At 44.0% G+C, this 27,912-nt stretch overlaps 5 protein-coding genes across 6 annotated transcripts in view; 2 read left to right on the top strand and 3 right to left on the bottom strand.

Moving 5' to 3' along the window:
- Window positions 1-1,127: 1,127 nt before the first annotated feature.
- On the bottom strand, window positions 1,128-8,432 carry LOC119650864 (NAD-dependent protein deacetylase Sirt2). The gene is made up of 3 exons (XM_038054023.1): window positions 8,227-8,432; window positions 2,165-2,422; window positions 1,128-2,094 (listed from the first exon to the last, which is right to left on the bottom strand). Exons 1-3 carry the CDS (start codon window positions 8,255-8,257, stop codon window positions 1,142-1,144), a joined length of 1,242 nt encoding a protein of 413 aa, XP_037909951.1. The 5' UTR covers window positions 8,258-8,432; the 3' UTR covers window positions 1,128-1,141.
- Window positions 8,433-8,621: 189 nt separating this feature from the next.
- On the bottom strand, window positions 8,622-14,976 carry LOC119650865 (DNA repair protein RAD51 homolog A). Its single transcript, XM_038054026.1, has 4 exons — window positions 14,884-14,976; window positions 14,261-14,817; window positions 9,067-9,196; window positions 8,622-8,994 (listed from the first exon to the last, which is right to left on the bottom strand). The coding sequence occupies exons 1-4, from the start codon at window positions 14,974-14,976 to the stop codon at window positions 8,749-8,751; spliced, it is 1,026 nt and encodes a 341-aa protein (XP_037909954.1). The 3' UTR covers window positions 8,622-8,748.
- Window positions 8,676-15,808, top strand: LOC119650867 (ribonuclease P protein subunit p14-like). Of its 2 annotated transcripts, XM_038054029.1 has the most exons (3): window positions 8,676-8,816; window positions 8,883-9,042; window positions 15,481-15,808. In XM_038054029.1, the coding sequence occupies exons 2-3, from the start codon at window positions 9,017-9,019 to the stop codon at window positions 15,770-15,772; spliced, it is 318 nt and encodes a 105-aa protein (XP_037909957.1). In that variant the 5' UTR covers window positions 8,676-8,816; window positions 8,883-9,016; the 3' UTR covers window positions 15,773-15,808. The 2 variants fall into 2 exon arrangements, with proteins under 2 accessions (XP_037909957.1, XP_037909956.1); XM_038054028.1 differs by lacking the exons at window positions 8,676-8,816; window positions 8,883-9,042 and adding an exon at window positions 15,190-15,373.
- Window positions 15,802-22,023, top strand: LOC119650866 (mitochondrial intermembrane space import and assembly protein 40-B). Its single transcript, XM_038054027.1, has 2 exons — window positions 15,802-16,057; window positions 21,559-22,023. Exons 1-2 carry the CDS (start codon window positions 15,840-15,842, stop codon window positions 21,833-21,835), a joined length of 495 nt encoding a protein of 164 aa, XP_037909955.1. The 5' UTR covers window positions 15,802-15,839; the 3' UTR covers window positions 21,836-22,023.
- Window positions 22,024-26,159: 4,136 nt separating this feature from the next.
- LOC119653181 (bifunctional glutamate/proline--tRNA ligase) overlaps window positions 26,160-27,912 on the bottom strand; it is a 29,303-nt gene continuing 27,550 nt past the window's right edge. The window contains exons 9-11 of the mRNA XM_038057735.1: window positions 27,527-27,889; window positions 26,532-27,463; window positions 26,160-26,468 (exon numbers count right to left, since the gene is read on the bottom strand). Coding sequence (XP_037913663.1) covers window positions 26,312-26,468; window positions 26,532-27,463; window positions 27,527-27,889 — 1,452 coding nt within the window. The 3' untranslated portion in view covers window positions 26,160-26,311. The remainder of the gene's footprint in view (window positions 26,469-26,531; window positions 27,464-27,526; window positions 27,890-27,912) is intronic.

Genomic DNA, 27,912 nt, shown 5'->3' with positions numbered 1-27,912 from the left:
ACCTTACGGTAGCGTCAGAAACAACCCAGAGCACAAAAGCATGTTGCCATTAGTGTGGCAAGAGGGAGAGGAGTGCTCTCGTGAGTTCCACCATCTTACTTTGCTTAGGCCCAGAATGTCCAGCTTAATTCGTTGGTATTCCCGGTCGAGTTGGAGAAAACAAGCATTGTCATAGCCCTCGCTACCGTTGTCGAGGAGCTTGGGAACATTCCAGAAACCAATCACAGTCCGTTTTTGATAGCCAAAGTCTTCCGAGTTAGGTAAGTTCCTATTCGAGGCGATGTTGACGTTCCGCTAGCAATAAAGTTTCAAAATTTGCAAGTTGCTACCCCACAGATTAGCATATTGTTCCCTTTAAAATTATTTTTTTAATTGCAGTGTAGCTTGAAGCCACACCGCGCGGCGTAGATGCGACCGTGCTTTTACAACGCCCTACAGTTCGTTTACTTCCTTTCTCTCCCTAGTTTCATAAATAGAATAAGTTATCTACTTCCTCCTCCCTCTGAACGCAATTTTTTCCTTACGGACGGAATTTCCAAATTACAAGTGACCAACTTCTATCCAAAGAATAAATAAGCGGAACTTTGGCTCTACTGGCTGCTGGCAGGTTCTGAAGAAGTGTTATATATGTGTAGGTTTTCTGATCACTCCTTTGTGGAGTGTAGGGCATCTACATAGTTTCCTGCTTCAGTTTACATTATCATTACACCCAATGCTGCGCAAGTGATAAATGTTCAGCAGTGAGATAGCACAGAGTCGAACATAAATGACGAACCCCAAGCAACCAGATCGCACCATCACAAGAAATCTTGTAAGTTAATACTTGTCTGCTTTTTTGCGGACATACATATAATATTTTTTATACAATAAACACTGTGCTTGCTTGACATCCATTATTTTCTTTTCGAAGTTAATAAAAAACACAATTAATCCCTTTTTTACGCCAGTTTATTAATCATCATTAAATCATACAATAAATATATTGTACAGTAATTGAAACAAGAACTCAATTCAACGTGCCACCAGGGACGTCAAAAATAAAATGTTAATTCTTCTATCCTAAACTAGATAATCAGTTTAGTCCTGCCTATCCAGTATTTTCTTCTGTCTTTGAATAGAACTAAAATTTTCTGTTCACCCATTATTTGGACTTGTCATCTGCATTCTTCAGACTTTTCGCTCCGGAACTAGCACTTTGTATATCTATCTCTCTAGAAACTTCCTCTTCCGTTTTCCCCAGCTTTCCTAATTGCTCTGCAAGCTGATCTACCTCCTCATCCGAAACCTCTTCATGACCTTTCGACATCTTATCAATACGTGCATGCTCTTTAGCTACCAATTCCTTTAGTTCATCGCCCCAACCAATTGCTTCGGCCAAAGCATAAACTCCATCATCGCAATCTCCAATCCACGCCACATCGCGTTTATTCTCACCATCATCGTATAGTAACCCCTTACTGAACAGCAACCATGAGCTCAAAACATCATGCCTACTGCCTACTTTCTCACGATTGATCAACAATCGAATACATCTACTATTGGCACGTTCTACGAGAGATGCAAACGGTTGAACCTCCAATGAAGTTCCCATTATAATTAGTAGATCACAGTCTTTGAAATCCCGTGAAGGATATTCGTAGAATTTATTTGGCAGATTTTCTCCGAAAAATACAATATCCGGTTTTACTACGCCCGGACATCTCGTGCACGTTGGAATCTCGTCGGCAAATATTTGTTCTTTCATCCATTCCATGGAGTATTCCGCCCGACACTCAAGGCAATGATTTGTATAAAAGGTTCCGTGAGCCTCAACCAACTTCTCGTCTTTGACACCAGCGATTCGTTCGAGAGTGTCGATATTTTGGGTGTAGTGTCGTACTAGGAGGCCTTTATCTTGAAGTAAGCGGATAAAATAATGACAAGGAGTAGGTTTGAAAGTGCCGGGATATAGCTCTTTTGCGAGGACGAAAAACGGTTTTGGGTTGTCCTGGAAGTAATCCATTTCAAATATTGCTGTTGGATGTGGTAGATTGTACTTTTCTAGATTATGGTATAATCCCGTGCCGGGTGAACGAAAATCAGGTATACCAGCAGCTGGAAGCCAGGAAGGATGCAAAATCAAAATAGGAACCCATCTATATATTTAAAGATAGAAAATACTCACAGGTTGATATACCAGCCCCTACCATGGTGACAATCTTCTTGAATCCATTTTTCTTCCAATGATTTGCTACACCTTCAAATGTAAGATCTTCGATTACCTTTTCGTTATCATCGCTTTGGCTAGATTTTCCCTCGCTCTCCTTATAAAACCCAAGTTTCTTTTCTAGGTAATTTCGTACTGATTCCAGGGTGAATCCCATTTCATTTTCGGAACTTCTGTCCGAGTCATCCTGCCGATCATGCTCACTTGACGATGAGGCTGTAGGAAGAAAAAGTTTATTAACCATTTGCTAAATAAAAAATATAAAATCAATGAGATCAATATGAAATCATTCATGGTCCTTTGGGTACGAATAGAAGAGCAATTCTATTCCAGGTTTTCAGTGAATATTCTCGCGAAAGCCCCCACGATATCGAGTATTTATGCTGCGTTAATGACTTAATGCTTACCGATCGAGCCGTGATAGACATAGCATGAAAATACTTCGAGCAGATATCAGCGGAAGAACTCTCTCATCCACTTTTGCAAGCACACATTCTGGCCCAGTAAATTCTTCAAATCTTGATTGGAAAAAACAACACAATCCTTTCCTTAAAAGAGAAAATCAGGCCGACAAAATATTCAAATTATCGTCCCATTCGGCTATTATCCCATACCATAGTGCATGATCTTCACAACCACCTGAAGAACGTTATCATTGATACGGCCACAAACATACTTGGCCGCAGCCGCAAAATGGGTCGGAACGGCTGGTTTGACGATGAATGTAAGCTAGCAACCGAACGGAAGAATGCTGCATACCGAGTAATGTTGCATTCTCAAAGAACGCGGACACCCGCAGAGACTTATCACGAACTCCGTCGAACCCAGAAGCGACTTCACAGACGGAAAAAGGAAGCCTGGAAGAACCAAGTCTATGAACTAGAAATGTACAGGGAGCAACCGCACCAGACGCGGAACTTTTACCAACAAGTTAGCAGGATGAAGCCTGATACACCTCGATGCTCATCCTGCCGAGACAAAGAGGGAAATCTGATTTCCGACAGAATGGACAACTGATGCTGAAAGTATGGAACAGCGAATCAATGCCTGACGACTGGCACCGAGGCATTATCTGTCTCATACATAAAAAGGGGGATATCACGCAGTGCACCAATTATAGAGGTATCACGTTGCTGATTGGCCCATACCAAAGAGGCTTCACTCCAGGCAAATCAGCAACAGATCAGATTTTCTCTCCGCGGCAAGCGATGGAAAAACTGTTGGAATATGGACATCAGTTACACCATCTTTTCATCGACTTTAAAGCCGCCTATGGCAGCATAGCCAGGGTAAAACTGTACACATGCCATGAGAGAATTCGGTATCCCAACGAAATTGATAAGGCTGATCCTGACCAATGTGTGAGGCCAGATAAAAGCAGCAGGATCACTCTCGAGACCATTCACCATCAACAACGATCTAAGACAAGAGGATGCCCTATCATGCGTCCTCTTTAACCTAGCCCTGGAGAAAGTGATCCGTGATGCTGAGGTAAATGCAAGAGGTACGATCCTCTTCAAGTCCACCCAACTACTGGCCTATGCTGACGATATCGACATCATGGGAAGAACCACCCGAGATGTACAAACTGCCTTCATTCAGATCGAGCAGGCGGCGTTTTGCGCGAGATCTTGGGCTGCACATCAATGAAGGCAAGACAAAATATATGGTGGCAACGTCAGCACCGAAGACGAATCAACCCACAACATCAAACCGCACTGGTCAAACACAAAAACGAACAAGAATTAGGATAGGAGAATACAACTTTGAGACCGTTGACAATTTCTCCTATCTAGGGTCGAAAATCACAACCGATAACAACTACGATGATGAAATCCGCGCACGGTTGTTGTCAGCCAACAGAGCCTATTTCAGCTTACAAAGACTGTTCCGCTCGAAACGTCTCACCATAGGGTCAAAGCTCTTACTGTACAAGACTATGATCTTGCCAGTCCTCATGTATTCCTCGGAAACTTGGGTTCTTAGCAAGAAAAATTGCGAACTCTTGGCCGCGTTCGAGAGAAGAATCCTCCGAAGAATTTTTGGCCCCCTACGTGAGGGTGGACGATTCCGTAGCCTACACAATGACGAAATCTATGAGCGATACCATGACCGTCCGGTTGTGGATAAAATTCGGCTCAATAGGTTACGGTGGGCGGGTCACCTAATACCTATGGATGAAGATGATCCAGCCCGGAAAGTCTATAAGGGCAATATTTATGGTAGAAAAAGATGACGAGGCATATCCTGCCTGAGATGGAGCGATGGCGTAGGTCGTTATGCCAGACAGATTTTATAGATATCAAATTGGTTGACCTCGACGCAAAACCGGAGTTCCTTTCGGTGCTGACGTTGCCACCACATATTTTGTCCTGGCTTCATTGATTTGCAGTCCAAGATCTCGCGCCGCCTGCTCGATTTGAATGAAGGCAGTTTGTGTTTCCTCGCTGTGATGTCTATCATCAAATTGTCATCATCGTCAAATGTTGTGATTTTTCTGGTGGAGCTGATGGGTCGGAAGCCATATACACTTTCTCCGTTTCCGACTACTCTAGTTTTACCACGATTAGGTCGATGGAACTCAGGTCGGAGAATAAAAGACGTACATTTTGGTGAGAAAATATGCTCTAAGCCTGTCCCAATCAGTGTTTGTTGCACTTTGGGATAAATTGTAATAATTGCTTTGGAGCTCTTTGATCTGTTTTCTTCGATCCAGGGTTCTTGTACAAATCCGATGTCGATATCTGTCTTCCGCTAAAAGACCATTAGGGTCCAAAAGGTCATTGATGGCGTCGACTGGGTCGAAATCGTCATCCGCTTTGCATGTAGGTCGAAACACTTTGTCTCTTATGTCCCGGACTCCGAACTGCATTTCGTAGTCCGCCTTTCCCAGTTCCTCCAAGCACTTTTCATTTATGTGGAGTAGGAAAAGTTGATTGTTCACCTGGGGCCCCTCCTTTTGATCACCGTCCCGTCAACCGTCTGGGATAATTTTGAGGTTCATGCCCTAACAGGCGTCAATCTTAGCGACGCAAAAATCGAGAAAATCTGTAGAGAACTGCGAGATCCTGGGAGAAACTTAAGGATTCATTCTCCCTGTTCTTCCCTGCCATTCAGGAGATGCTCGAATACCATCTTCGGTAGTCTGGCCTCCGGCGCCAGTTTGCTTTTAACGAAGTTATCGTTTGCTAGCGACACCCATGAATGACTACTGGCCACGTCGCTGAATAATTTTGGAACCTCTACTAAGACAATCCCCTGGAATTTACCAAAGTCCTTTTCGTCCCGCTAATCGACAATATCGGTCTCCTTATCTTCCACACTCTTGTTTAAAATATGGATGGCTTTCTGATACTGGGTCTTAAGCTTCGTTGGCTTCTGGCAGCTTACATTCTTATCGTTCCTCCTTCCTTGGGGAGTTTCCGGTGTTTATGGTTTCAGAGCAGGATTTCTGTGGCTGGTACTGGCTACGTCCAATTCGACGACCGCTAGTACATCTGCCGCTTCCCTCCTGGAGGTTTTTGCTGTTGATTCGAACAAACCGGTGCTGAGACTGACACCAGTTGTACTGCTCTCCACAACTATTATCTCTAGGCTGAATGCCAACAGCTCTCCCTCCTATGATATAACTGGAATCAATATCTACTTTTTTTCGCCAACCGTTTGCTTATTATGAATTGGAGTCCATGCCTGGTTTTGACGAGTAATCCAGGGGAAAATATCCACTGGTTAGCCCGGCAACCACTGAACACTAACTGAAACTGACAGGCATCTTGGGTATTCAGAATCCGCATACTAAAGACCAAACTCTCTTTGATCACGCTTGGCTAGAAGTCGTATCAATACTTTTTACTTTTATTGTGTATTCTGCAATAGAGTGGAATACGACGCCGACCAGACCTTCCTTCGTGGAAGGAGAGACCTGATTCTTCAGAAACTCTATACAGACGTAGGGGAGCTCTTTCCAGATAACGTTATCAGAAAGGCTGTCAGGAGAAAAAATAATATCCATCACAAGATGCAACCCTGGCGAACTCCGCTTTAGACCCCAAATTTTCCTGACATTTTACTTCGGTGCAGCAGTGACGTTTTGCACCATTATATGCCGCTCTGATAATAGCTATTAATCTCTCCAAAATGCCCCTCCTGCGTGGATCAAGCCAGATACCCTCCCGGCTGACACTGTCCAAGGCTTTCTTGAAATCGATAAAAAGCAATCCTCTTTGCGCTCCTTGCTTCGGAACGTAAAACCATATAAAGGCACAAGACTCAAGGGAGCTGGTTGCTTGTGAACAAAGACATCGCACATTAAATGAGTGACAAATCGTCTCATCGCGTGGAAGTGTGGCGGAGCGAACAACTTGGGTGTTTTGTGGCGTTACTCGCCGCGTACCTCGCAATTAAATACTTCCGGTATTCCTTTCAAGACAGGCCACTTACATAAGCCATCACTTTTGCCTTGAAGCAAGGGCCCGACAAAGCGGCCCCTAACCAACTTCGGCACTTGAGTTTGATCAGCCAGTTTACTTCCGACATTCAACATGTATCTGGAAAAGATAACGTGGTTGCTGATGTTTTGTCGCGTGTTGCAGAGGTCAAGATTCCCACCACCGTCAATTTCCCGGCAATCACCGAGGCGCAGAAAGACAACGCAGTTCTTTAGAACTTGAGGACCAACTCCAAATACACATTTAACGAGTTTCCTACCTTCGGCTCAACATTCAGTATATACTGCAAGACCTCAGACAAGGGACCAGGCCATATATTGCGGCCAATTTCCGAAAGGAAGTATTTCAGGCCGTTCACGATTTGTCGCATCCAGGCATTTGGACAATGATTCAGTTATCCACCAAGGAATATTTCTGGCCGTCCATGAACAAAGAAGTTAATTCTTGAGCCAGATAGGACATTGCATGCATTACAGTGCAAGGAGAACGTTCCCTGAGGTGCTGTTTCGGTTCGTCCCCCACCAGATTCACTTGCCCCTTAAACATTAACCCGTTGGGGAATTCCGTCTCCACGTACTCGAGGAGGGCGATCAAACCCGAGTCTGCAAGGGACTCATTTGAAGTGGCTCTGCCACGAAGCCTCCCCAGAGGTTATCTGGTATCATGGGAACCGGGATGGCCCTCTGAGAGCATATGCTCCAGGAGAATTCCTAGAGAATGTGTTCTCGGCCCGGTTATTGGCGGTTGGTTCCCCAGTGGGAGTTGCATGGTGGTTGTGGTTATGCCTACATCGCGGGCAGAGCTCCTCGGAGCTCAAGCATGGAGAGTTGCGCTGTACAACTGCGGCAGAGGTGTTAGATAAGCCTCGCATCCACTGGTGTGAGTCACAAAATCAATCCGTGTCCGGAGAGGACCGTAGGATTATACCTACACAGCAGATACTCACGTTAAACCAACAGGACTTTCATGCCCCTTAAACATAACTAGCAGGCAAGCAATTCCTCCATAATCCCAACTCGGCCCTGCACGTCCGGTTCAGTTATATCAATGTTCCACGGGGCAGTAACGTTATACGTTGCAATTCGTTATAAAATGATTATTTTTGGAGACTGAGAATGTCCTTATTGTAAGCCATAACAGTGCATTCCTTATAGAAGCGTATCTTGGATTTCCAATATTCAAAATGCTATTTGCTTTTACCATTTTACAGTTTGCATTTTCAAGGCACGATTTAACTGAAAATAATTGTGTTGCAATTGGTAGGCGTTTATAGATAAGGAGCTCATTAATAAATGCGAAAGTTCGTGGTGTCAACAAAAAATGTTCTGCTGAACTTTGTCCATTAATAAATGAAAACTAATTGCATAATTATCTGGCTAAGCAGCAGTCAATTATGCGAACATTTTACTCGTTTCTAGGTCGCACGGCACTGGACAATCTCCACTTCCTCCAGGACCAAACAAATTAAATTAAAGCATGCTTTTGTGGTTTGCATCTCTGATAAAAAAAATCTTTGGCACATCAATAACAACAAACTCAATACCGAAAGCTAAAAAAAGACAACCCACTCACGTTTATCTTTCGATTTACGTTCACCACTCATTTTATCGATCAACTGAAGGTTTGACAACGACGACAAAAAATTCACGTTATATTTTGCACGTCTAATAACATTTGAACTGCGGAAAATTGTCGCCGTCTTGACAAATCAGACACAAAACTGACTAAAAGAAAAAAGCAAAACAGCCCGTCAGCCAATAGCCACCACACAAACGTCAACCCCCATCGCGCTAGTGTCAAAATAGTCCTGAACTCACCTCGTGACGGACAAATCAACCACAATCAAATACGTTTAATGCTTAAAGTCAAAACAACGAATAGAAATTTCAAAACAAACGCGAAAACTAAATTTAACATGAATTCATCTGTTCTGAAATTATACGGGGAAAAAAATACAAAATTCAAGCCCATTTTTAAAAATAAGTCTTGTTAAATATTTCAGTTGTTTTACAGATAAATTTGATTTTTGCATTTTTCTGCATTTTCACTATTCCTAAAAACTGTACAAACGATTTCAGATTTCACCGACTAGTCTCACTCTTTTGCGTCACCAATTCCATCAGCGTTAATTGCAAACATTGCTTCCGATTCGGGCAGACAAGGTGAGTCGTAGATTTTACATATTCTCGTCTCGCCACGTCCTTTTCTTAGGTATAATCTCGTTGTAGATGCATGAGCTATAATGTTACCGCCAATTGGTTTTTTGGGGTCTGCCGCGAACATAGAAGCACCGTCCACTTGAGCTACCACTTGATTTGTAATAACAACAGCTACACCGAACTGCAAAAAAGCAACATTTTGAATGAATTTAAGTGGAAGAGAAAAGGGGTAAGTTTTTGTTTATTTCGTTACCTCGTCGGCTAAACGCAGGAGCATACGAAGAAATCGACCTAAATGGGCTTGCCGGGCTTGAAGTTCGCCTCGTCCAGTGTAATCAGTGCGATAAAGGGCGGTAGCACTGTCCACTATTAATAAAGCATATCTGTAAGAGGATAGGATTTAGTTAGAAATGGATTTGAGATTGTAGAATATTAAAAGACGTCTTTCTTTTCGGTTTACGTTGCAAACAATTTTTTTCATTAGTATTGCACGCTATTCAATAAATTTCTCTGCCAGCTCGATACTGACAAATAGTTGGTGGACATGGCACGGAACGGCGGATACTACAGGACAGCGGGGTTTCTAAGACTTGCTCGAGGAAAAAAAAAAAGACTATCCCCTGAAAACCCCGTTTTGATCTAGGTTAGACCGGCAACGACCGCAGGTACACATTCGGCTGTTATTCCGCCAATGCAATGCACAAAATACTTGCAGCTTAGTCTCCCGTCTGGCGGTCTTTTCACGCGGACCAATCGTAATGGCGATTCTATACAATCGCCAAAGTTTGCCGCTGTTCCTTTGTTTTTTATCCATAGCATGCACTTCCCTTGAACAGCGCTTGTTCGGCCATATCCGCACCGTTCTGCATTTTGTTTCAATAATTTCAGTTCGTAGGATATATGATAGAAAGTTAGATCAAATCATCGGAAGATGATATTCCAATTCCCGCACACAGGTCCCATTCGAAATTTCCCTCGGATTGGTCGGTTCAAATCCACTATCAGCCGCGTCCACTCACTGCACAACCGAACCACTCAATTCAAGCGCGTGACACTTTTTGATCACAACCGAAATGAGGATATCCGCGATCGTTATGGCGTTGCATCGATCGTGGAAAAATTGCGAGAGAGGTGTCTTCGATGGTATGGTCACGCAATTCGGGCTAACGAGAATCCACTTGCCAAGATTTGTCTGAACATCGAAGTCGATGGTAAACGACCAAAAGGCAGGCTGGAACAACGGTGGCTTGATACCTTGGACGTAGATTTAAAAACGTCGAGATTGCACCAAGATCAGGCATTCGATAGAGCCAAATGGCGAAACCGATCACGACGAGCTGACCCCGCTTGTGAACGGGATAAAGGCTGAAGAAAAGAAGCAGAAGTAAATACATCACTTTATCACTTTAAAATTAAATTCTTGATACAAAGATGTCCAGCTGACTACCTGTCCACTTTCCTCAGCTGCCCAATGTCCCGCTAATTTTGTTTTTGACCTAGACTTTGAACTCACAATTCATCGTTAACTATGACAATAACAAAATTTGCGGCGAATTTTCTCATAATTTGTATGGAGCCCTCCTGTCTTGAACTGACCTCAGCATTATTTGCATTCGCATGTATTTCCCTCCAGTTAGAAAAAACGTTAGAAATCTATTAAATAATATGCAACATCAACAAGCATATGTGAAAGAAACAGCCAAAAAATTAATGATCGTTATCGGAAAAATAAAAAAAATCGGAAAAATATATATGTTAAAATTTGAAAATATTTAAATAGATTTTTGGGTTTAGGGGGTGTTAAGGGATTTTCTTGAATAAAATTATGAAAAAGAAAATAAAAATGATTATTTTAAAAATTAATTTTTTGACAGGATGGAAGTTAGGAAATTGGAAGGAATGTAATGGGGAACCTAAAAGGTGCTAAAACGTAAAAAAAGAAAAATGCTGTACATTAGCAAATGCACTTTCCCGTCAGCTTGTCACTGGACAAAGTGAACAAGATGTTGCATATTATGCGAAGCCGCGTACAACCAATATTAGGACCACCCATGTCCTTCAACCTGTATTAAACCGTTCCGACTCTTTCAATTATGAACTTCCGATCCAGTTTGACGTTGTAATGCATTGCGGCAGTGCTTAGATTAAAGAATCGCGTCTAACTCCAGCCAAGCTTTGGTTCGAACTGTAGGTGGATTTACGTTGGATATAATTCGCACTCTTGTCGTGTTTTGTAAATTATAAGGGCAGGGAAGGGTGAGGCATCGTCTGATGAGTTGTCTCTGCCCCGGTAGGAAACCGTAACCGTCTTCGACCCTCTTTTAATAGCAATTAGTTTCTCTAAAATCCGCCCTCCCCACCCTCCTCCATCTTGAGAAAAGCACTTCAAACAAATTTCTTTTTGACTCTATCAAAGGCTTTTTAAAAATGAAAAAAAAAAAACAGATAGAACAGAGATCAAATCTCCGCAGAGTGTTGATGTATTCAGTGCAGGAGGATCAGTCTGCTCTCTGATAAGTTGCAACCTTACGAATGTTGAAGAATAGTAGAACCAAGTTAAAAATACGATCCATAAAGCGGCCTACGCAACCCTTGTGGTCACCAAGCCTAATAAGCTGTTCATCAATCGAACTACTTGGCTTTGGAATGGCGACGTCTAAATGAAGGTCCGTGAAAAGAAACCTCTCTACCATAAGTTTCTCGGTGATAAAACGCCGGCCAATTGAATCGGTCGATTGTGAAGAGTTTTGGAGCGCTCGGGACGATGTGAGAGATCTGCATCGACTTACATATCAAAAGCCGACATCAACGCACAGGATATCGAACATTTCTCTGGTATTAATGACAAGAAGGTTACTTTTGCCTACTGATAAATAAGCTGCTACGGAAGAATTAATTCATCCTGCACTTCCATTTGCAGCAATTCCACCCGTCAGCGCCATTGAAATGGAAAAAGAAAGGTAGCCTAACAGATTGTGCAAATTATCGTCCGATCCAGCTCCTGCCCCCCTACCATGACGATTTATGAATGCATTCTTGACAACTGTATTCGCAACATCGTTCAAATAATCTTAAATCAAGTCGGCTACGTCAAGAGCTGCGGAAGTATTGACTAACTACACATTGCATGGTTACTCATTTAGAAAGGAGTGGATCTAGAGAAAGCCTCTGACAGTGTGCCACACAAACTCATCTGGTATGATCTGCCAGAGATTCTGGTGCGCTTAATTGCTCCACCAAGATCCACAAAAAATATTTCATAATGTGGCGGGCATATCAAAATCGCTTCTTATCTCTATCGATGTTCATCAAGGAAGCGCCCTGTTTTTGCGATTATATAAAGGAGCGTTTTTTACCTGTTGCCACTTTCGGTCACGCTGCTCTCAGGGCAGGGTTCAGGCAGCGTCTGATGAATTACCTCTGCCCTGGACGAAACTGTTAGTCCCTCTTTAAGCAGATGATGTTTTCATAACGTCTCATAGCGAAGCTGACTTCAAGCAACTAATTCAAACATGAAATTATCGCCTGACTGAATCTAAATAAAGCAGAGTTTGTGATAACCGTTCCTAATGAAACAGACACTATCATTATGAGCGCAACTTGGATAAAGTGGCGCTCTACAACTGGCGGTCCATGTGATCGAAGTATCAACGAACGCCTGCCTTGTCCTCTATGGTTCTGCGTGTAAGCCCACTATAAAAGATAGTGAACCGCGCCTCGCGGTAATGGGGACGAAGATGTTATTTTGGACTAGTGGAATAATGATCACGCCCGAAATGAGGATATTTTCAATCGATATGGGGTTGGACCGATCATGGAAAAAATTGCGAGAATAGGGTCGTGTAATTCGCGCTGACGTAAACTCACTTCTGAAAATTAATCTGAATATGAGTCAATGGGAAACAAATAAAAGGCCGAGAAACAACGATGATTTGTTACCCTAGGATGGTGGTTGAGGCCCTTGCGACTCTACTCAGATCAATCCTTTTGCCGAGCAAAATGACATAACCGGGCGAGACGAAACGACTCCGCTTCTGAATGGGACAACGACTGAAGAAGAAAAAGATCCTCCGTTTTCACTCACTTGGCAAGATCTCAGGATTTGCAGCAACTCTGCAGAAACTACAGAGGAAGGATCCGCTGGGAGACTGAAAAGAACATCGGTTTTACTCCGTTTGAGCACGTTGATGGCAAAGATAATTCCGTTTTTGTTTAAGAAGAGCAGTACGTATCCGGTGGCTTGCCATATCATCCGTCGTAGATGAGAATCCTATCGATGACGTCCCCCAACTAACCGCTTGCAAGTTCTTTTTGTCAGTTTTGACAGCGGCTCATCAACATTTTCAGACTGATTTTGAAAAACTTGCTTCGTTTACGTAACAAGAAAGTTTTCCCATTGCAGGACAACATTAGGATGGCGGAGACAACCCATATTGGATTTGGGAGGGACGCGCTCCGCTCCTGTACCCATGACATGCAAGTGAAGATATACAATCAATGATCTCTTTCGAGGCCGATATCGACACACTCGTTTTTACGTACATTTAGAAGACAACTCCCAAATCTACTGCTGATCGATATGGTCGATCTGATTTGAAGCATAGCTCACCTTGTAGCAGGGTGTAGGTGCTTAAAAAGTCACCGCGATAACCAAAATAACCCCTTCATTTCGCTTCTTCTCAACTACGTGTAATTGTTTATGAGGGGCATCCTTAATCCATAATGCAATCTTGAAGTCAACATCTTATCAGAAGCCGGCTCCCAGGTGAGGAAAACGCACCTTGCGATAGTAGTCAACAGTAGTCCGCCACAGGATTCGTCTTTACTATAATTAGGCTTTGTAGATTCCAAAGCTACGATGTTGCAAGAGGGAGAGGAGTGCTCAACTGAGTCGCACCATCTTACCTGGCTTAATCCCGAAATGTCCAGCTTTTACTGTTGAAATTCTTGCTTAAGTTCTAGCGATCGAGTATTCTGTGGACCTTTCATATTCTATTCGAGGCACATTCGAACTTCCAGAATCAAACCAAAGACTCTTGAAGAAAGCAAATGTTATCATCGAAATATCAGTCTGCTCCCGAGACACAGTAACGATCTGCCAAGTATAAAGAAATTCGAGATTTGCGTCCTGATAAATCTTTCTTTTAGCCACCTTTCACGTTATCGTGAAAATACTTTGAGTAAATTCAAAACCCTCAGCTCATAGTGGAGTCACTACCTCAACGAGACATCGGTATCCCGTCATAATAGTATATAAAATTAATTCGGGTACAGTTTTCCCCCACCTACCTCCTGGGACGTCTATACCACTCAGAATACAGTGATTCTCGTTCTTTCTCTTCCCAAGCGGGCGCCTTAGCTCCGAAATTTCGTTTCGTAGTTATCATTACTTGCTAGGAACCCGAACCTAAGCTTCTCATTCATAAAATACCAAATAAAACACTCACCTAGATTCCGTCATCATCGCGGATGCCTGTATCAACAACTGCGTCTGATGGTCCGTATTGTAGGCCCTGGCATATGCAACATTATCTAACACATCTTGCCCCGACAGCTTAAACCGATCCGCCACGGCGAGTAACCTCTCAGGTCGAAACGTCCCTTCTGTATCAATATACAAGCACTTTCCTTCGCCGCCACTCTGGCTCACAGGCAATTGGCAGGTAACGGCTAGAGTGTGGCACAACTGAGTCTTTCCTGTTCGAAATTCGCCAAATATCTCTGTAATCGACCCTGTTTCTATCCCACCGCCCAACAGCTTGTCAAACTCTTTTGAACCTGTCGTAAGCTGGATGATTTCCGATCGTTTCTGATGGAATTCAGTGGCAGTTGTGAAGCCCATCGGGACAAGTTTGGAAGCTTCCGCGAGTATTTTGTCGGCCTTAGCTTCCGAGATTCCTTTGATCGCCAGCAGATTCTTCTTTGGAGCAAAAGCTACTGACTCGACAGTGTGGTAGCCGGCCTCTTGGAGTTTCTTTATATCTCCGGATGTTATTCCATTTCCCTGCAAGCCATTAATATTAATTCAAGTCAAAAAAGTTGGATTGTGAAATTAAATGTTGGCGCAAACCTCCAGCTGATTGATCAACTGCGGCCCACACTCGTCCTCTTCGTCCTGATCAACGGTCGTGACGACCGGAAGGGATCGTTCCATTGCGGCCATTGTGTAATATTTTCTCTAACCGCAACTCCTTTCACAATATTATACAAAATACGATGCAAGTTCCAGGCTTTGTTTTCCTCGCGCTCTTTCAAACAAACCTAGACGTCGTAGTGACACTTACAACGGTTATCAGCGCTACTTACGGCGAGATCAAATGCGATCCTTCTTCATGCTCTTTTCCAATCAGAAAACTAGTCTTGAACGCACCTCCTCATCCATCAAATTTCGTCATAACCTTCAAATATTACATAAAGCAACTGTTCGGTGGTTGATAGTTCCAATAGATGTTTCTCAGCTTTAAAGCCATCGCGAACAAGTTTGCAAACAGTGGAGTAGCCAAAATGATGTCTAAACATCACTAAATTATGACCCAATATTTCTACTTAGATGTTTCATTGTAAGTCACTGATGAAATCCGCAAAAAGGATTTCATTTCTAGGTTAGATTTGGCCAAATACCATTGCGTCGTGAAACTCATCTCGAACTTTTTCTCTACACTTTCAGGGAATTATCGGAAAAAAGCGAACCAATTTTACCGGTCTACTTTAAAGGAAGCATTCAACAATCACTGCTAGCAGTTTTCGGTGAAATTGGTGGTCAGACAGACATTGATTTACTGAAATTTGACCAAGAGACAGCTCGCGGCATTCTACGGGTACCTGAAAGTCATTACGTTCGACTGCGGGCGGCTCTAACGTTGATTTCCAGGTTTCAAGACGTCCCCTGCCGTTTTAGAGTACACAAAGTTTCACCAGTGCTACTGTCACTAATAAGCTCTCACATCGATTTCGACTAGACACAAACCAGTACATTCGGAAGTTAATTGCTCGACGGAAGGGTTGGAAACTGATAAGCCTAGAACGATGTCTGTTCAGAAACAATACGGAAAGGATACGGTGATTTTTGCGACCAAAGATGATCATGCCACACCCAGTACAGTAGTTTTACCGCCCTCGGAACCGGCGACAGGTCTTATTACGCCCGAGGGTGAGATCAATTGGAATTGTCCGTGTCTGGGTGGTATGGCAACAGGCCCGTGCGGTGTTGAGTTCAGAGACGCATTTTCATGTTTTCACTATAGGTAAGTGCGTTTGATTGGAGTAGAATTAATCTCGACAATTTACCCTTCAACTGTCAATTTAACTTTAATGAAGACAACTGCAAAGTGGTTCAATGATTATTACTGCAGCGAATTGGATCGGATAATTTTTTGCGGTTGTATCTTGGCAATATTGATATAAACTTTATCGAATGTTATAAAATGAATTCTGGAGACAGTCTGGAAGACGACTGCAACCGATTGAAATTGGAAAGCAAACATTACGTCCTACAAAGCACCCTCTATGTCGAAAGATCCATTTTCACACGTAATTCTTACGATGTACATCTACCCTCTTGACACTCCTCTCTGTTCTTGTTATGGACACTGTCACGCCGAACATCCAACCTCACATTGCTCTATGCAATTGCTTTCCTAGTATCTCGTAACAAAGCTCGAGAAACTTGTCGAAAAATGGACGGATCATGCAGCACTTTCTCCGACTCAATTTGAATAAAACATAATTTTTAACGACTGACCCCAATGTATCGTATCAACGCTATCGGCGAAATATCATTCGCCCTGCCGTTCTATATGGTTCTGAGTGCTAGTCGACTATCAGAAGCAATGAATGGCGCCTCGCAGTAAAAGAGATAAAGATGTTGCGTTGGGCCAGTGGCGCAACATGCCATCATAACATGCGAAATGAGAAGATTGGCAATCGATATGAGGTTGCACCGACCATGGAAAAATTGCGAGAGAGGCGTCTTCGATGTTATGGACAATATTTTGCACTGACATGAGCTGATGATTTGAGGACCTCTCGACTCCATCCAGATCTTCAATTCAGACCTTCAGACACACCTATAAGAGGGAAATGGATGCCGCAATAACAAATGATCCTCACAATCACCTGAAGAACGTTATCATAAATACGGCCACAAACATATATGGCCCCAGCTAGCAACGGAACGGAAGAATGCTGCATACCAAGTAATTTTGCATTCTCAAAGAACGCGGGCACGCGCAGAGACTTATCACGAACTCCGTCGAGCGGAGAAGCGACTTCACAGACGGAAAAAGGAAGCCTGGGAGAACCAACAAGTCTGTGAACTAGAAAAGTACAGGAAGCAACCGCACCAGGCGCGGAAGTTTTACCAACAAGTCAGCAGGAGCCTTATACACCTCGATGCTCATCCTGCCGAGACAAAGAGGGAAATCTGATTTCCGACAGAATGGGCATATTAGAGCGATGGGTTGAGCTTTGATACTTTGATGAGCTACTGAACAACCAGAACATCGGCGAGTTGGAGGTCCCGCCAACAGACGACGATGGACAAATACTGCCACCACCAAGTCTAGAAGAAACAGTCCGTGCAATTCATCGGCTTAAAAATCATTAGTCGCCAGGAGCCGATGGAATTACAGCCGAATTGGTTAAATATGGAGCTGATCAATTACACCAAGCGGTTCATAAACATATGCTCAAAGTGTGGATCAATGAATCAACGCCTGAAGACCGGCAACGAGGCATTATCTGTCCCATGCACAAAAGGGTAATATCACACAGTGCGGCAATTATAGAGGTATCACTTTGCTGGGTACCATCTAAAAGATATTCTCCGCTATCTTGCTATGTCGGATAGCCCCATGCGTCCAGAACATCATTGGCCCATACCAAAGAGACTTCACACCAGGCAAATCGGCAAAAAATCAGATTTTCTCTCTGCGACAAGCGATGAAAAAGCTGTTGGAATATGGACATCAGTTGCACTACCTCTTCACCGACTTTAAAGCCGCCTATGATAGCATAGCTAGGGTAAAACTGCACACGGCCATGAGAGAATTCGGTATTTCGACGAAATTTATGAGTGACTAGGTTGACCCTGACAAATGTGCGAGGCCAGAAAAAAGCAGGAGGATCGCTCTCAAGACTATTCAACTTCAACAACGGTCTAAGGCAAGGGAATGCTGCAGTATGCGTCCTCTTTAACCTGGCCCTGGAAAAATTGATCCGTGATGCTAGGGTAAATACGAGGGATATGATCCCCTTTTAAGTCCACCCAATTACTGGCCTGTGCTGACGGCAATTGGCGCGAGATATTGAGCTGCACATCTATGAAGGCAAGATAAAATATATGATGGCAACACTAGCACAACTTTGAGACCGTTGATAATTTCTCCTATCTAGAGCCATCACAACCGAGAGCAGCTACGACGATGAAATCCGCGCACGGTTGTTGGTAGCCAACAGAGCATATTTCAGCTTATAAAAATTGTTCCGCTCGAAACGTCTCACCATAGGGTCAAATCTCTTACTCTGCAAGATAATGATCTTGCCAGTCCTCATTATTCCTCGGAGGCTTGCGTTCTTAGCAAGAAAAATTGCGAATTCTTGGCCGCGTTCGAGAGTTCCTCATGTATTCCTCGGAGGCTTGCGTTCTCAGCAAGAAAAATTGCGAATTCTTGGCCGCGTTCGAGAGAAGAATCCCTCGAAGAACTTTTGGCCTCCTACATGCGGATGGACGATTCCGTAGCCTATATAACGATGAAATCTATAAGCGATACCACGACGAATAAAATCTGGTTCAACAGGTTGCGGTGGGCCTGTAACTTAATCCGTATGGATGAGGATGATCCAGCCCGGAAAATCTATAAGGGCAATATCTAAGGTAGGGATATCGAATTGGTGGATCTCGGCGCAAAACCAGGGTGTCTGGAGTTCCTTATTAAGGCAGGCCTAGATCGGATACCGGTTGTTGCGTGGATGATGATGATGATTTTCAGACTTTTCCAAATAAACTTCAGACATCTCCAAACCAATGAAGTGCAAAACCAACAAGTACGTAAAAAGGGAAGTAGCTGTATTCCTTAGGTCAGCCAAGCGCTTCCATACCATCTACCTCGACATCATTGGCACTTTGCGAGACTCGTACGGATACAAGTATTACCTCACAATCAGATTTACGCGGTGGGCTGAAGCAATATATCTGACTGACATTACGGTGCAATCATGTACCGAGGCCCTCTGTCGACAATTGATTGATCCTGTGTTTTGTGTGTACCAGTCGTAACCACCACGGCCAATGAATGCAGTTTGAGTCTACTCTTTTCTCGGAGTTAGGCAAGCCCCTTAGACCACTGTATACCATCCCCAATCCAAAGGGATGCTGGGACATTGTCACCGGACGTTAAATGCCGCCTTAATGGCTCGCGACTATTCGGCGTGGTCGCAGTCCTTGTCTTTCGTCCTCCTCGGCCTCCGCACATCTCATCGGGGAGTTCGCGGCCAGCCCGGCGGAGATGGTGAACGAGGAGAGTCTGCGACCGTGTGCTGAATACCGGAGCAGGGTTAAGTGACTGTGGCATGCTGCGACTTCTCAGGGACGCAATTTCGAAACTGCGGCCGACTCCATCTTCACGACGCCGGAGATCGATACCCTCAGAGACCTCAAGACATGTTTACAGGTCCTCATTAGGGTAGATGCTCCTTGGAAGCCGCTGCACCCACCATACGAGGGCCCTTTAAAAGTCCTGGAGTGACGGGTGCACTCCTTCAAGCTCGACGTTCGAAGTGAGCCCAAATAGGTCTTATTGTCGAGGCTGAAGGCCTTCGCTGGACCGGGGAATGGTCCAAAAAAGCGCTCACAAAGCGTCATGTTCGCCCGGTAACTCCATTAACAGCACGAGGCCGACGCGCAACCTTCCGACCTTCTGGATTGGACCGCCAGCCAGCGCGAACAGATTCGCAAAAAGAAGGCTAGAGTAACATTACTTTTTAGAGTCTCGTGTCACACGGCCCATGACATAATCGTTGCTTGCACCAAAAACCTTTAACCTAACATCTTGGTTGCACCCTTATCCCCTCTCCCGTCAAGCACTTTTCAACTTTTCGAAAGAAATCAATAAACTACTTGAATTCTTGGAAACACTGATCTAGCTGGAGATTTCAATGCATGTTCCCGAGTATATGGTAATATCATCAGTTCTCCCAAAGGTAAAGCGCTAGCAGAGGTCCTTTTCGAAACAGGCTTTCAAATTATAAACAGTGGAAAACTCCTTATCATCATCTCATTAACAACATGTGGGCTAACCTCTTTGTCTTGGACCATAATAAAAAACTCTGTCCTAGGATGGATGCTGGAAAGAATGGGAGTTCAAGTCAATATACCCGGCTTTCGTAGTCATTCGTACAAAAATAGCTACCTGTTGCTTGGCGCACGAACGCTAAGCACCGAAGGGCTTCGTAATTGGCTTCTGAGGCCAAAAAGGGAAAGTCACCAGTGAGACGTGTTACCGGAGGCGATGCCATTTACTACTCAATAAACAGCGACCACATTTTTGTTTTGTAGCCAACAGGAAAATTGCTGAACGCATCATCAAGGACAGTAACAACGCTGTGTCTTGAGGTTATGTAGTGTATTGGAACTGCACCACCTTAAGGTGCGAATGTTACTCTCGCTGTCCTCAATGGGAGCTTAAACAAGCGTGGCTTATCCCCGTATGCTAACCAGCAATGCAAAGGTGATTCACGTCATTTGTTTCAGTTAGCTACCCAGAGAAGCTGGATAGAAATCTGAGCCCAACTATCGCAGATGCCACGAAATTTAAAAAAAATTGACAAGTCTGGCCATATCACTCAACATTCCACTTTTGGTTGGGGGCGAAGTTGAGGAAAGCAGTTGAATTCGGAACAGAAACTTGTTCGTGCCTGGTTCTCGGATGCCAATTGGTCGTCTTCCAGCTTGATAAATAAACCAGGAACGCCAGAGACTGCCTGTACTATTGTTGGTTCGTTGAGGATCAATTTGGACAGTCGAAAATGACCTGTGAGAGAATGCTGTTGACGTGCGAGCGATCTGCATTGCCTGTTGCTCTGTGTCGAGGAAGGAAGTCGTCCATGCGGTGAGAGGAGAAAATAGCGTTCATGTTGTCTAGAGAACGCTGCTGCAATACACGGACTGCATTGTATGAAATCTAATCGCGGCGATAGCAATGTCCGACAGGATTTTCTAGATTTTCTCGTCAATGACGCTAGGTGCTATCTAAATTTTCCAGCACAAATCGGTTTCACGAGTAATGTCAGTCTAAACTGCCTAAAAAGGTGAATGATCTTTCATCGCCGCAGGCCCGTGTTCCTCTGTATGTGGTTCATTAAAGCTACAATTCGGGGCTTCTACAGCACAGCATAGTATAGGATCTTTATGTGTCCCTGCACGCTGCTGCTTGCGCTGTTCGCTTGGAATGTTCAAAGCCACATTTTGGGCTCGCCTTTGCAAGGATTTCAAGAATTCTTGCAGCTAGGGTGCAATGTCGGAGGGAGCGAAGGTCCTTCGGTTGCCCATTGTTGTTGCCTTTTCGTGCGCGCTGGGAACTCAAAAAAATATTAGTCTCAGGTTTATTACTTTAACCACTTTGAGACACGTTCCATTCTTTGTCTTTCATTTTTCGGTTAAATGTTTTTATGATGTTTTGCGAGTTCCCAATTGTTTCTAATAGCATTACATACCAATTATAAATTTTATATTTTCTTTCCTTCACAGTGAAGCGGAACCAAAAGGATCAGACTGTTACGATGCATTTAAAACAATGCAAGACTGTTTCGCCAAATACCCCACCGTCTACAATAAAACAACAGGCGATGATGGTGAAGATGAGTTAGATCTCGATATAGCAAGTATGGCCAACGATCAGGACAATCAAACCGATGCGGATACAGCAAATTTACTTGCCGATGAAAAGTCCTCTTCCAGCATGCCTCCATCACTGTCGTCAAGAGAAAATCCATCGTCAGATGGAAAAGTAGATAAAGCGAAATAGTTGTTCCCAATTTTTATTTTTCTCTTTAATATTGTACTTTTAAACAAAAAAATAATATTAGTAACAAAGCGAATGGTTATTTTGAATTGTTTCACAACAAACAACAGACATTTAGGATAAATGAATATTTTGTTAAAGACTTGCGTTAAAAGTTAGCAAATATAAAAGCACCAATATTTAAAAGAAGAGTCTTGAGAAAGTTTAAATTTGGTTGTTATTGCGGACTTGGTATGAAGAGAAGACGAACTGATGAAGGATTTCTAGGATATGGAAGGGTAGATGCTATTTTGAAACATCAATATCATTAGACCCCAGTTATGAGTTTAGATTCAAACGGAATGAGGTTACATCGTTCAGGTTTCAAACTATCAACTTCTTTCGGGTGAGAAAATGGATTCAGTTTAGGATAAATCAGACCACCTTCAAGAAGTGCAATCCGAGAAACTATTTCTAAAATTTTTCTAGCAATATTCTGCTGCTGGCATCATTATCCTACGGTGTTCATCCGCGCGGCCGCTTCGTGTCATCACGGAAAGTCATGTCTTTGGTATCTCACATCTGACCGCACGATTTGTGCTTTTTGCGGATAAACGTCTCATTAAAACGATCTATGATCACAGTCAGGAAAGGGCGTGAAATAGTGACGAAAAGAGAGGGCCTAGACACTGAGATTGAAAAAGGGCCTAGTGACGAGGTCTGAACTTGAATGGATACTCACCTGTTGTGAAAAAACATTGATGGAATTGAGAGAATCGACCTGAACAAGTGCGGAGCCGAAAACTGAAAAAAGCAAGTCACTAGTGCAGCCCCTAGCCCCACAAAATTATCACCGGAGAGGGAATAGGTAACAAATAAAGCAAAAAAAGGCGAAAACGCGTAGATATGCTAGTAAAATCAATTCTGCGAGGTGGTATCGGAAGCAAGGCCTCGAGTGTAAGCTGAAAATTCAGACTACACCGTTTTAAGAAAGTAACTAAATTGGAGTAATTCGACGGAGAGTCGTATTGCAGACTGGCCACTATTCGCTATGAAGAATCTGGAAGGGGCGATCTTGTTTATGAAACATCGAAGCGCCGGTACTGAATAGTCTTCCCAATAAAATGCTGAAGATGGACTTGCTCCTCACCGCAGTCAAAGCATGTTTGGCGTCGAGTGTTTTTTTCTTTCGGTTGTGCAGTGCTGATAAGCACAGGCAAGACCTCTGACTAGGAAGGACCGTCGCGTACCATAATAGCTGCCTTTTTCTCCGATGTAAGCATCGAATTGGTATATGGATGGCACGTCGTTGTCTGCAGGCGTATGAATCCTAGGAACTTTCCGAGAAAAGAGTAGATTCGAATTACATTCCCTGGTCTATGGCGGGAAAACCGAAGCGCGGAATTCACTCCCGACAGAGGGTTTCAGAACATGGCTGTACTGTGATATCCAGGTATATGGCGTGGAAGCGCTTGGACTTGGGACTTGAGGAATACTTACACTTCCTTCCTAGACGTACTCTGACCAAAGAATTTATGTCCTTGTTTAAGGGCGGCCAGAAATACTTGCTGGAGACTAGCCGGTTGGTTGTCCGAATATCGGGATGCGCAAAATCGTGCACGGCCGAAACACTTCCGTACGAAAAGCGGATCTTGCAGCAGATAGAAGAACTCCAATTGTAGACTCTGAAGAACTGCATCATCATCCCGGGCCATAGCGATTGCCAATAAATTGAATACGGTTGAAATGTTGATTACCGGCCACACGTTGGATGTCCGATGTAAACTGGTTGATGTAAGTTAAATTTTGAATTTGGTGAGAGGACTCTTTGTCTGGCCTCTGTTTTAAAGCAAAGCTTAGAGGGTTATGGTCCGTAAACGGCCTCCGTTCAAGGGAGAAACGAAAGTACTTGATGCTCAGATACGCGGCTAATAATTCATGGCCATAAGTGCTGCAATTTCATTAAAAGGGATTCAACTGTTTTGAAAAGAAACCCAAAGGCTACCAGCTTTGGTTCATCATTTCGTGAAAAGTGGCACCTATTTCGATGTCTGTCAGGCAGAATTCAGCCTGCAGTCCCCCTCGTTAGTGGCCGAAGATCCCTTCTGCCGAGCCTTCCTATTCCGTTTGCGGGTAGATTTGGGTTGTAGTACCGCGGATAGACCGGCCGTAGTCGGATTTCCAGTTTCTCCAAAGTTGAGAGTTTGAGTCGGAAAGCATGCTGATCGCAGGATACGAGCAGAACGTAACGCGTTTCACTGCAGCTTGGTCCGTTGGCGTTGGTTGTGGCGAGGACTGTCGTTGGTTGGGGAGCTCGGGGGCGATGGGCACTTCGATTTGTCCGTCGTTAGCTTCAACGAGTCGGCGGAACTCGACTACTGATTTGACGCCGTACTTTTTGTGGTCCTGAATACGGTGGCTCCAATTTTCCTTGAACGCCGTTCGGAGCCCGAGGAGAACCGTTGGCAGTAGCGCTGGTCGCGGCACGTCTGGATTACACATTAGAGCTGTTTTTAGCGTACGATGGAACCTCTCCACCGCCGTTCAATTGCGGGTTGTAAGGAGTTATCCATATTCGATTAGCGCCCAGGAATTTGGCGAGCTCAGGAAACAACGACAATTCAAATAGTGCGTGACGAGCCAAAGTAGTAGATCCATTGGGTGTATAGAGCCCCGGCAACCGTTGAAGCTCGTTGGTTGGGTATCGGGATAGCCGTTGGCCACCTCGAAAATCTATTGATTATAGTGAGGCAATATTGATATACCTGCACCAATGGAAGTTTAATGAGGTCTACGTACAGATGGTTGAAGCGGGCGAAAAACTTTCCAAGGGCCGAACGATTATGGTGATGTACTTTGGCGCGCTGATAGGGCTGGCTTTGCTGTGACCATCCTTTTCCTTTTGATCCCCTTCCAGATGAATCTCTGTGTCATAAGGCTTACCGTCGCCTTGACATTCGGATGTGTTTTGTTGTGGAGTAGGTCGAAATCTATTTTGCGGAGTGTTACGGGAAAGTGGCCTGATATTTCCTGTTGACGTGTCACACATAATGGAGTGGCTGTCGATAATTAACGGCTGAAAGTCTAGACGTAGAGTTGGAAAAGTGAGGCATTTCTTCATCGTCTGCCTGTGCTCTAGCAACTTCCTGGGGCTGATTATTGACGGCATGGCGACGGAGCAAATGCGCGAAAGAGCGTCAGCGACGATGTTGTCCTCCCCCTTCATGTAATGCAGTATTGGTTGGTGTTGCAAAATGAAGTCCAACTAGCGAGCTTGGCGAGGCGAAGTCTTGTCTGTTGTGCTGCGTATATGAGATGGCGATGGTCCGTGCAGAATGTGAAAAGGCGGCCTTCAATGAAACGGCAAGTGTTTAATTGCAGCGTAAACGGCGAGTAGCTCGCGGTCGTACGCGCTGGAACGCCTCTCGGTGTCTGATAACTTCCTGGAAAAGAAACCTAATGGTTTCCAGGTGCCCGGAGGAAACTCCTGCTCAAGTGCCATACCGTGGCGTGGAGCTGTAATTAATTTCCGGCGCCTTGGGAATGCAGCAGCGATAGAAATTGACCATGCCGAAGAAACGCTGAAGCTTGGGTGCTGTCTCAGGCCTCGGGAAACTGTCGACAGCCTAGATCTTGTGGCCGGGGGGTTGATTCCCTCTTCGGAAACGGTGAAGTAATCGATCTGGTCCCTACCGAAAGCGTATATATCGGGGTTTAGGCAAAGCCTCGTTTTGCGTAGTATCTCGAAAAGTTGACGAAGATGCTGGAGGTGCTACTCGTGGTTGTCTGATGCGATGAATATGTCATCCAGGTAGCATCTTGCGAATGGACCATCGCGCAGAGCATAGTTCATTGCGTGCTGGAGAGATTGAGCTGCATTTCGTTGGCTCATTGAAAACCGAGTAAAATTGAAGAGACCGAAAATGGTCGTTACAGCCGCCTTCGGAATATCTCTTTCGGCGATTGGGGTCTGGCAGAGTGCTTTACACAGATCCACGACGAGGAAAACTTTGCCTCTGATCTCCTGAAGGAGGTCCTCGACGATTGGTAGTGGATACTGGTCCGCGGCATTACAGGCGTCTGTAGTCCCCACCATGAATCGTTTGCTTTCGGGATGAGGTGGAGGGGGTTGGCCCAGTGGCTTAGTGAGTGGCGTACGATGCCCTGCTCCTGTAGAAGTCTATACTGTTCCTTGGCAGTTTCTAAGCGGGCGTAAGACTAACACAAACGACTGACGAAAACGATTCATCAACAAGTTTTTGAGTTCCGCCTTCGTCGTCCTAATCGGGAACTTAACGTCTGAAACGAAAATCTCCCGCAGCAAGAAAACAGCTCGTCCTTTTTTATTTAAAACATTTTTATTATTTCGGAACTGTAAAAATCTTTTCTTTTTCACTGTATCATTTTATTGTGTATAAAATCAACACGTAATTCACAAAACAAAATACCACTTTCATTTTCCACCAATTTCAAATGAGGAAAGCTGGGAACACTTCACAATTAGTAACTTCTACCGAAAAGCGTATAAAACTTCGGTTTGTTTGTACAAGCCGGATGAACGCACTTATCGCCTGCTGCAATTTCAGCGGGTTGCTCGAAAGGTATACACAGTGACTTAGCACCCATGGCTGGTGCACCTGGTTCGATATCTTGATCTCTGTAAATTACAGAAAAATGCGTTTTTATTTAGCTGAAATGAAAAATAACCACAAGAACCTACCTTGCACTGTCTGCTTTGATTTTATCCTCACAGTTGCAATCGCCGCAAAACGGTGACATGATGATATTTTTGGAATCGAGGAACTTACAAAAGTCGTCCCAGGATTTAGTTACTTTCGTATGATCGGTCAAATCCTTTGTTGCCTTGGCGAGCATGCTGTCATGTATGGTTTCGAGTAATTGAGCGATTTTCTTTTGAATATCAACAAGTGGAATAGTTAACTTCTCGCCATTGTCTCTTCGCACTGCCACGACTTGCTTGTTCTTCATATCTTTTGGACCGATTTCAATACGAACTGGTACACCTTTAAGTTCCCAATGATTGAATTTCCATCCGGGAGAGTAATTATCCCGATAATCACCCTCCGCACGAACACCATTGTCTACCAGACTCCTCTCCAGGTTTTTACAGCACTCCAACAACTCAGCTCGTTCCTCGTCTTTCATATTAACAGTGATACCGCATGGTACGATAATTGCTTGAATGCATGCTACGTGTGGTGGCAGAACGAGACCTTGGTTGTCGGCATGAACCATAATCATCACTCCGATAGTTCGGGTCGTTAGACCCCATGAGTTTTGATAGACGTATTGTTTCTGCTGAGTTTCTGGATCTTCATAAACAATATCGAACATTTTCGAGAAATTTTGGCCTAAATGATGACTGGTGGCACCTTGGATCGCTCGACCGCTAGCTGAGATAAATGCCTCTACTGTGGTTGTGTAATCGCCTCCAGCGAATTTCTCCTTCTCAGTTTTTCGGCCTTTGATTACGGGAATAGCTAAGAGGTGTGTATAGATAAGCGAGTATAATTGCAGGATCTTGAGAACCTCATCTTCGGCGTCTTGCTTGACTGCGTATGCTGTATGCCCTTCTTGCCAAAGGAACTCACGTGTCCGCAGGAATGGTTGGGGATGTTTGAACTCCCATCTCTAAGAATTGCACAATGATTGAAACACACTTTTCATACTCTCGTTCTTGCATTGTATACTTACGACGACATTATTCCATTGATTCAATTTAATTGGAAGGTCCCTGTATGACTGGATCCACTTCGCAAATGCAGGATACATCACAGTTTCAGAGGTTGGACGGATTGCTATTGGTTCCGCTAAGTCTGATTCACCTGATTTTGTAACCCATGCCACTTCTGGAGCGAAGTCAGCGATGTGAGTCTTTTCCTTTTCGAGGGCAGCACGTGAAACGAAGATCGGGAAGTAACATTCTTTCACGCCTAATTTCGTTATTTCGGCATCGAACCAATTTTTAATGACCTTCCAAATTGCATATGACCAATGACGTAGAATGTAACACCCGGAAACGTCGTAATACTCGATCAATTCACCTTTGGTGATTACCTGTTGAATTTAGTAGACAATCT

The sequence above is a fragment of the Hermetia illucens genome, chromosome 3 (genome assembly GCF_905115235.1).
Source record: "Hermetia illucens chromosome 3, iHerIll2.2.curated.20191125, whole genome shotgun sequence".
NCBI classification, from domain to species: Eukaryota; Metazoa; Arthropoda; class Insecta; order Diptera; family Stratiomyidae; genus Hermetia; species Hermetia illucens.
Note: the sequence above shows the minus strand (reverse complement) of the source record. Positions and strands in the feature narration are given on the sequence as shown.

Bases quoted from the DNA above. Each gene is read 5' to 3' on its own strand.
- LOC119650866 (XM_038054027.1), top strand. From the start codon at position 15,840: ATGTCTGTTCAGAAACAATACGGAAAGGATACGGTGATTTTTGCGACC. The intron at 16,058-21,558 runs GTAAGTGCGTTT...TTTCCTTCACAG, and splicing joins TTTTCATGTTTTCACTATAG to TGAAGCGGAACCAAAAGGAT.
- LOC119650864 (XM_038054023.1), bottom strand. From the start codon at position 8,257: ATGAGTGGTGAACGTAAATCGAAAGATAAAC. The intron at 2,423-8,226 runs GTGAGTGGGTTG...TTCTTCCTACAG, and splicing joins ACGTAAATCGAAAGATAAAC to CCTCATCGTCAAGTGAGCAT. The intron at 2,095-2,164 runs GTGAGTATTTTC...CCTGGCTTCCAG, and splicing joins AGGGGCTGGTATATCAACCT to CTGCTGGTATACCTGATTTT.
- LOC119650867 (XM_038054028.1), top strand. From the start codon at position 15,342: ATGACCCAATATTTCTACTTAGATGTTTCATT. The intron at 15,374-15,480 runs GTAAGTCACTGA...CTACACTTTCAG, and splicing joins TTCTACTTAGATGTTTCATT to GGAATTATCGGAAAAAAGCG.
- LOC119650865 (XM_038054026.1), bottom strand. From the start codon at position 14,976: ATGGCCGCAATGGAACGATCCCTTCCGGTCGTCACGACCGTTGATCAG. The intron at 14,818-14,883 runs GTTTGCGCCAAC...AATGGCTTGCAG, and splicing joins AGTTGATCAATCAGCTGGAG to GGAAATGGAATAACATCCGG. The intron at 9,197-14,260 runs GTGAGTGTTTTA...ATCCTCTTACAG, and splicing joins GCGATGATGACGGAATCTAG to ATATGCTTTATTAATAGTGG.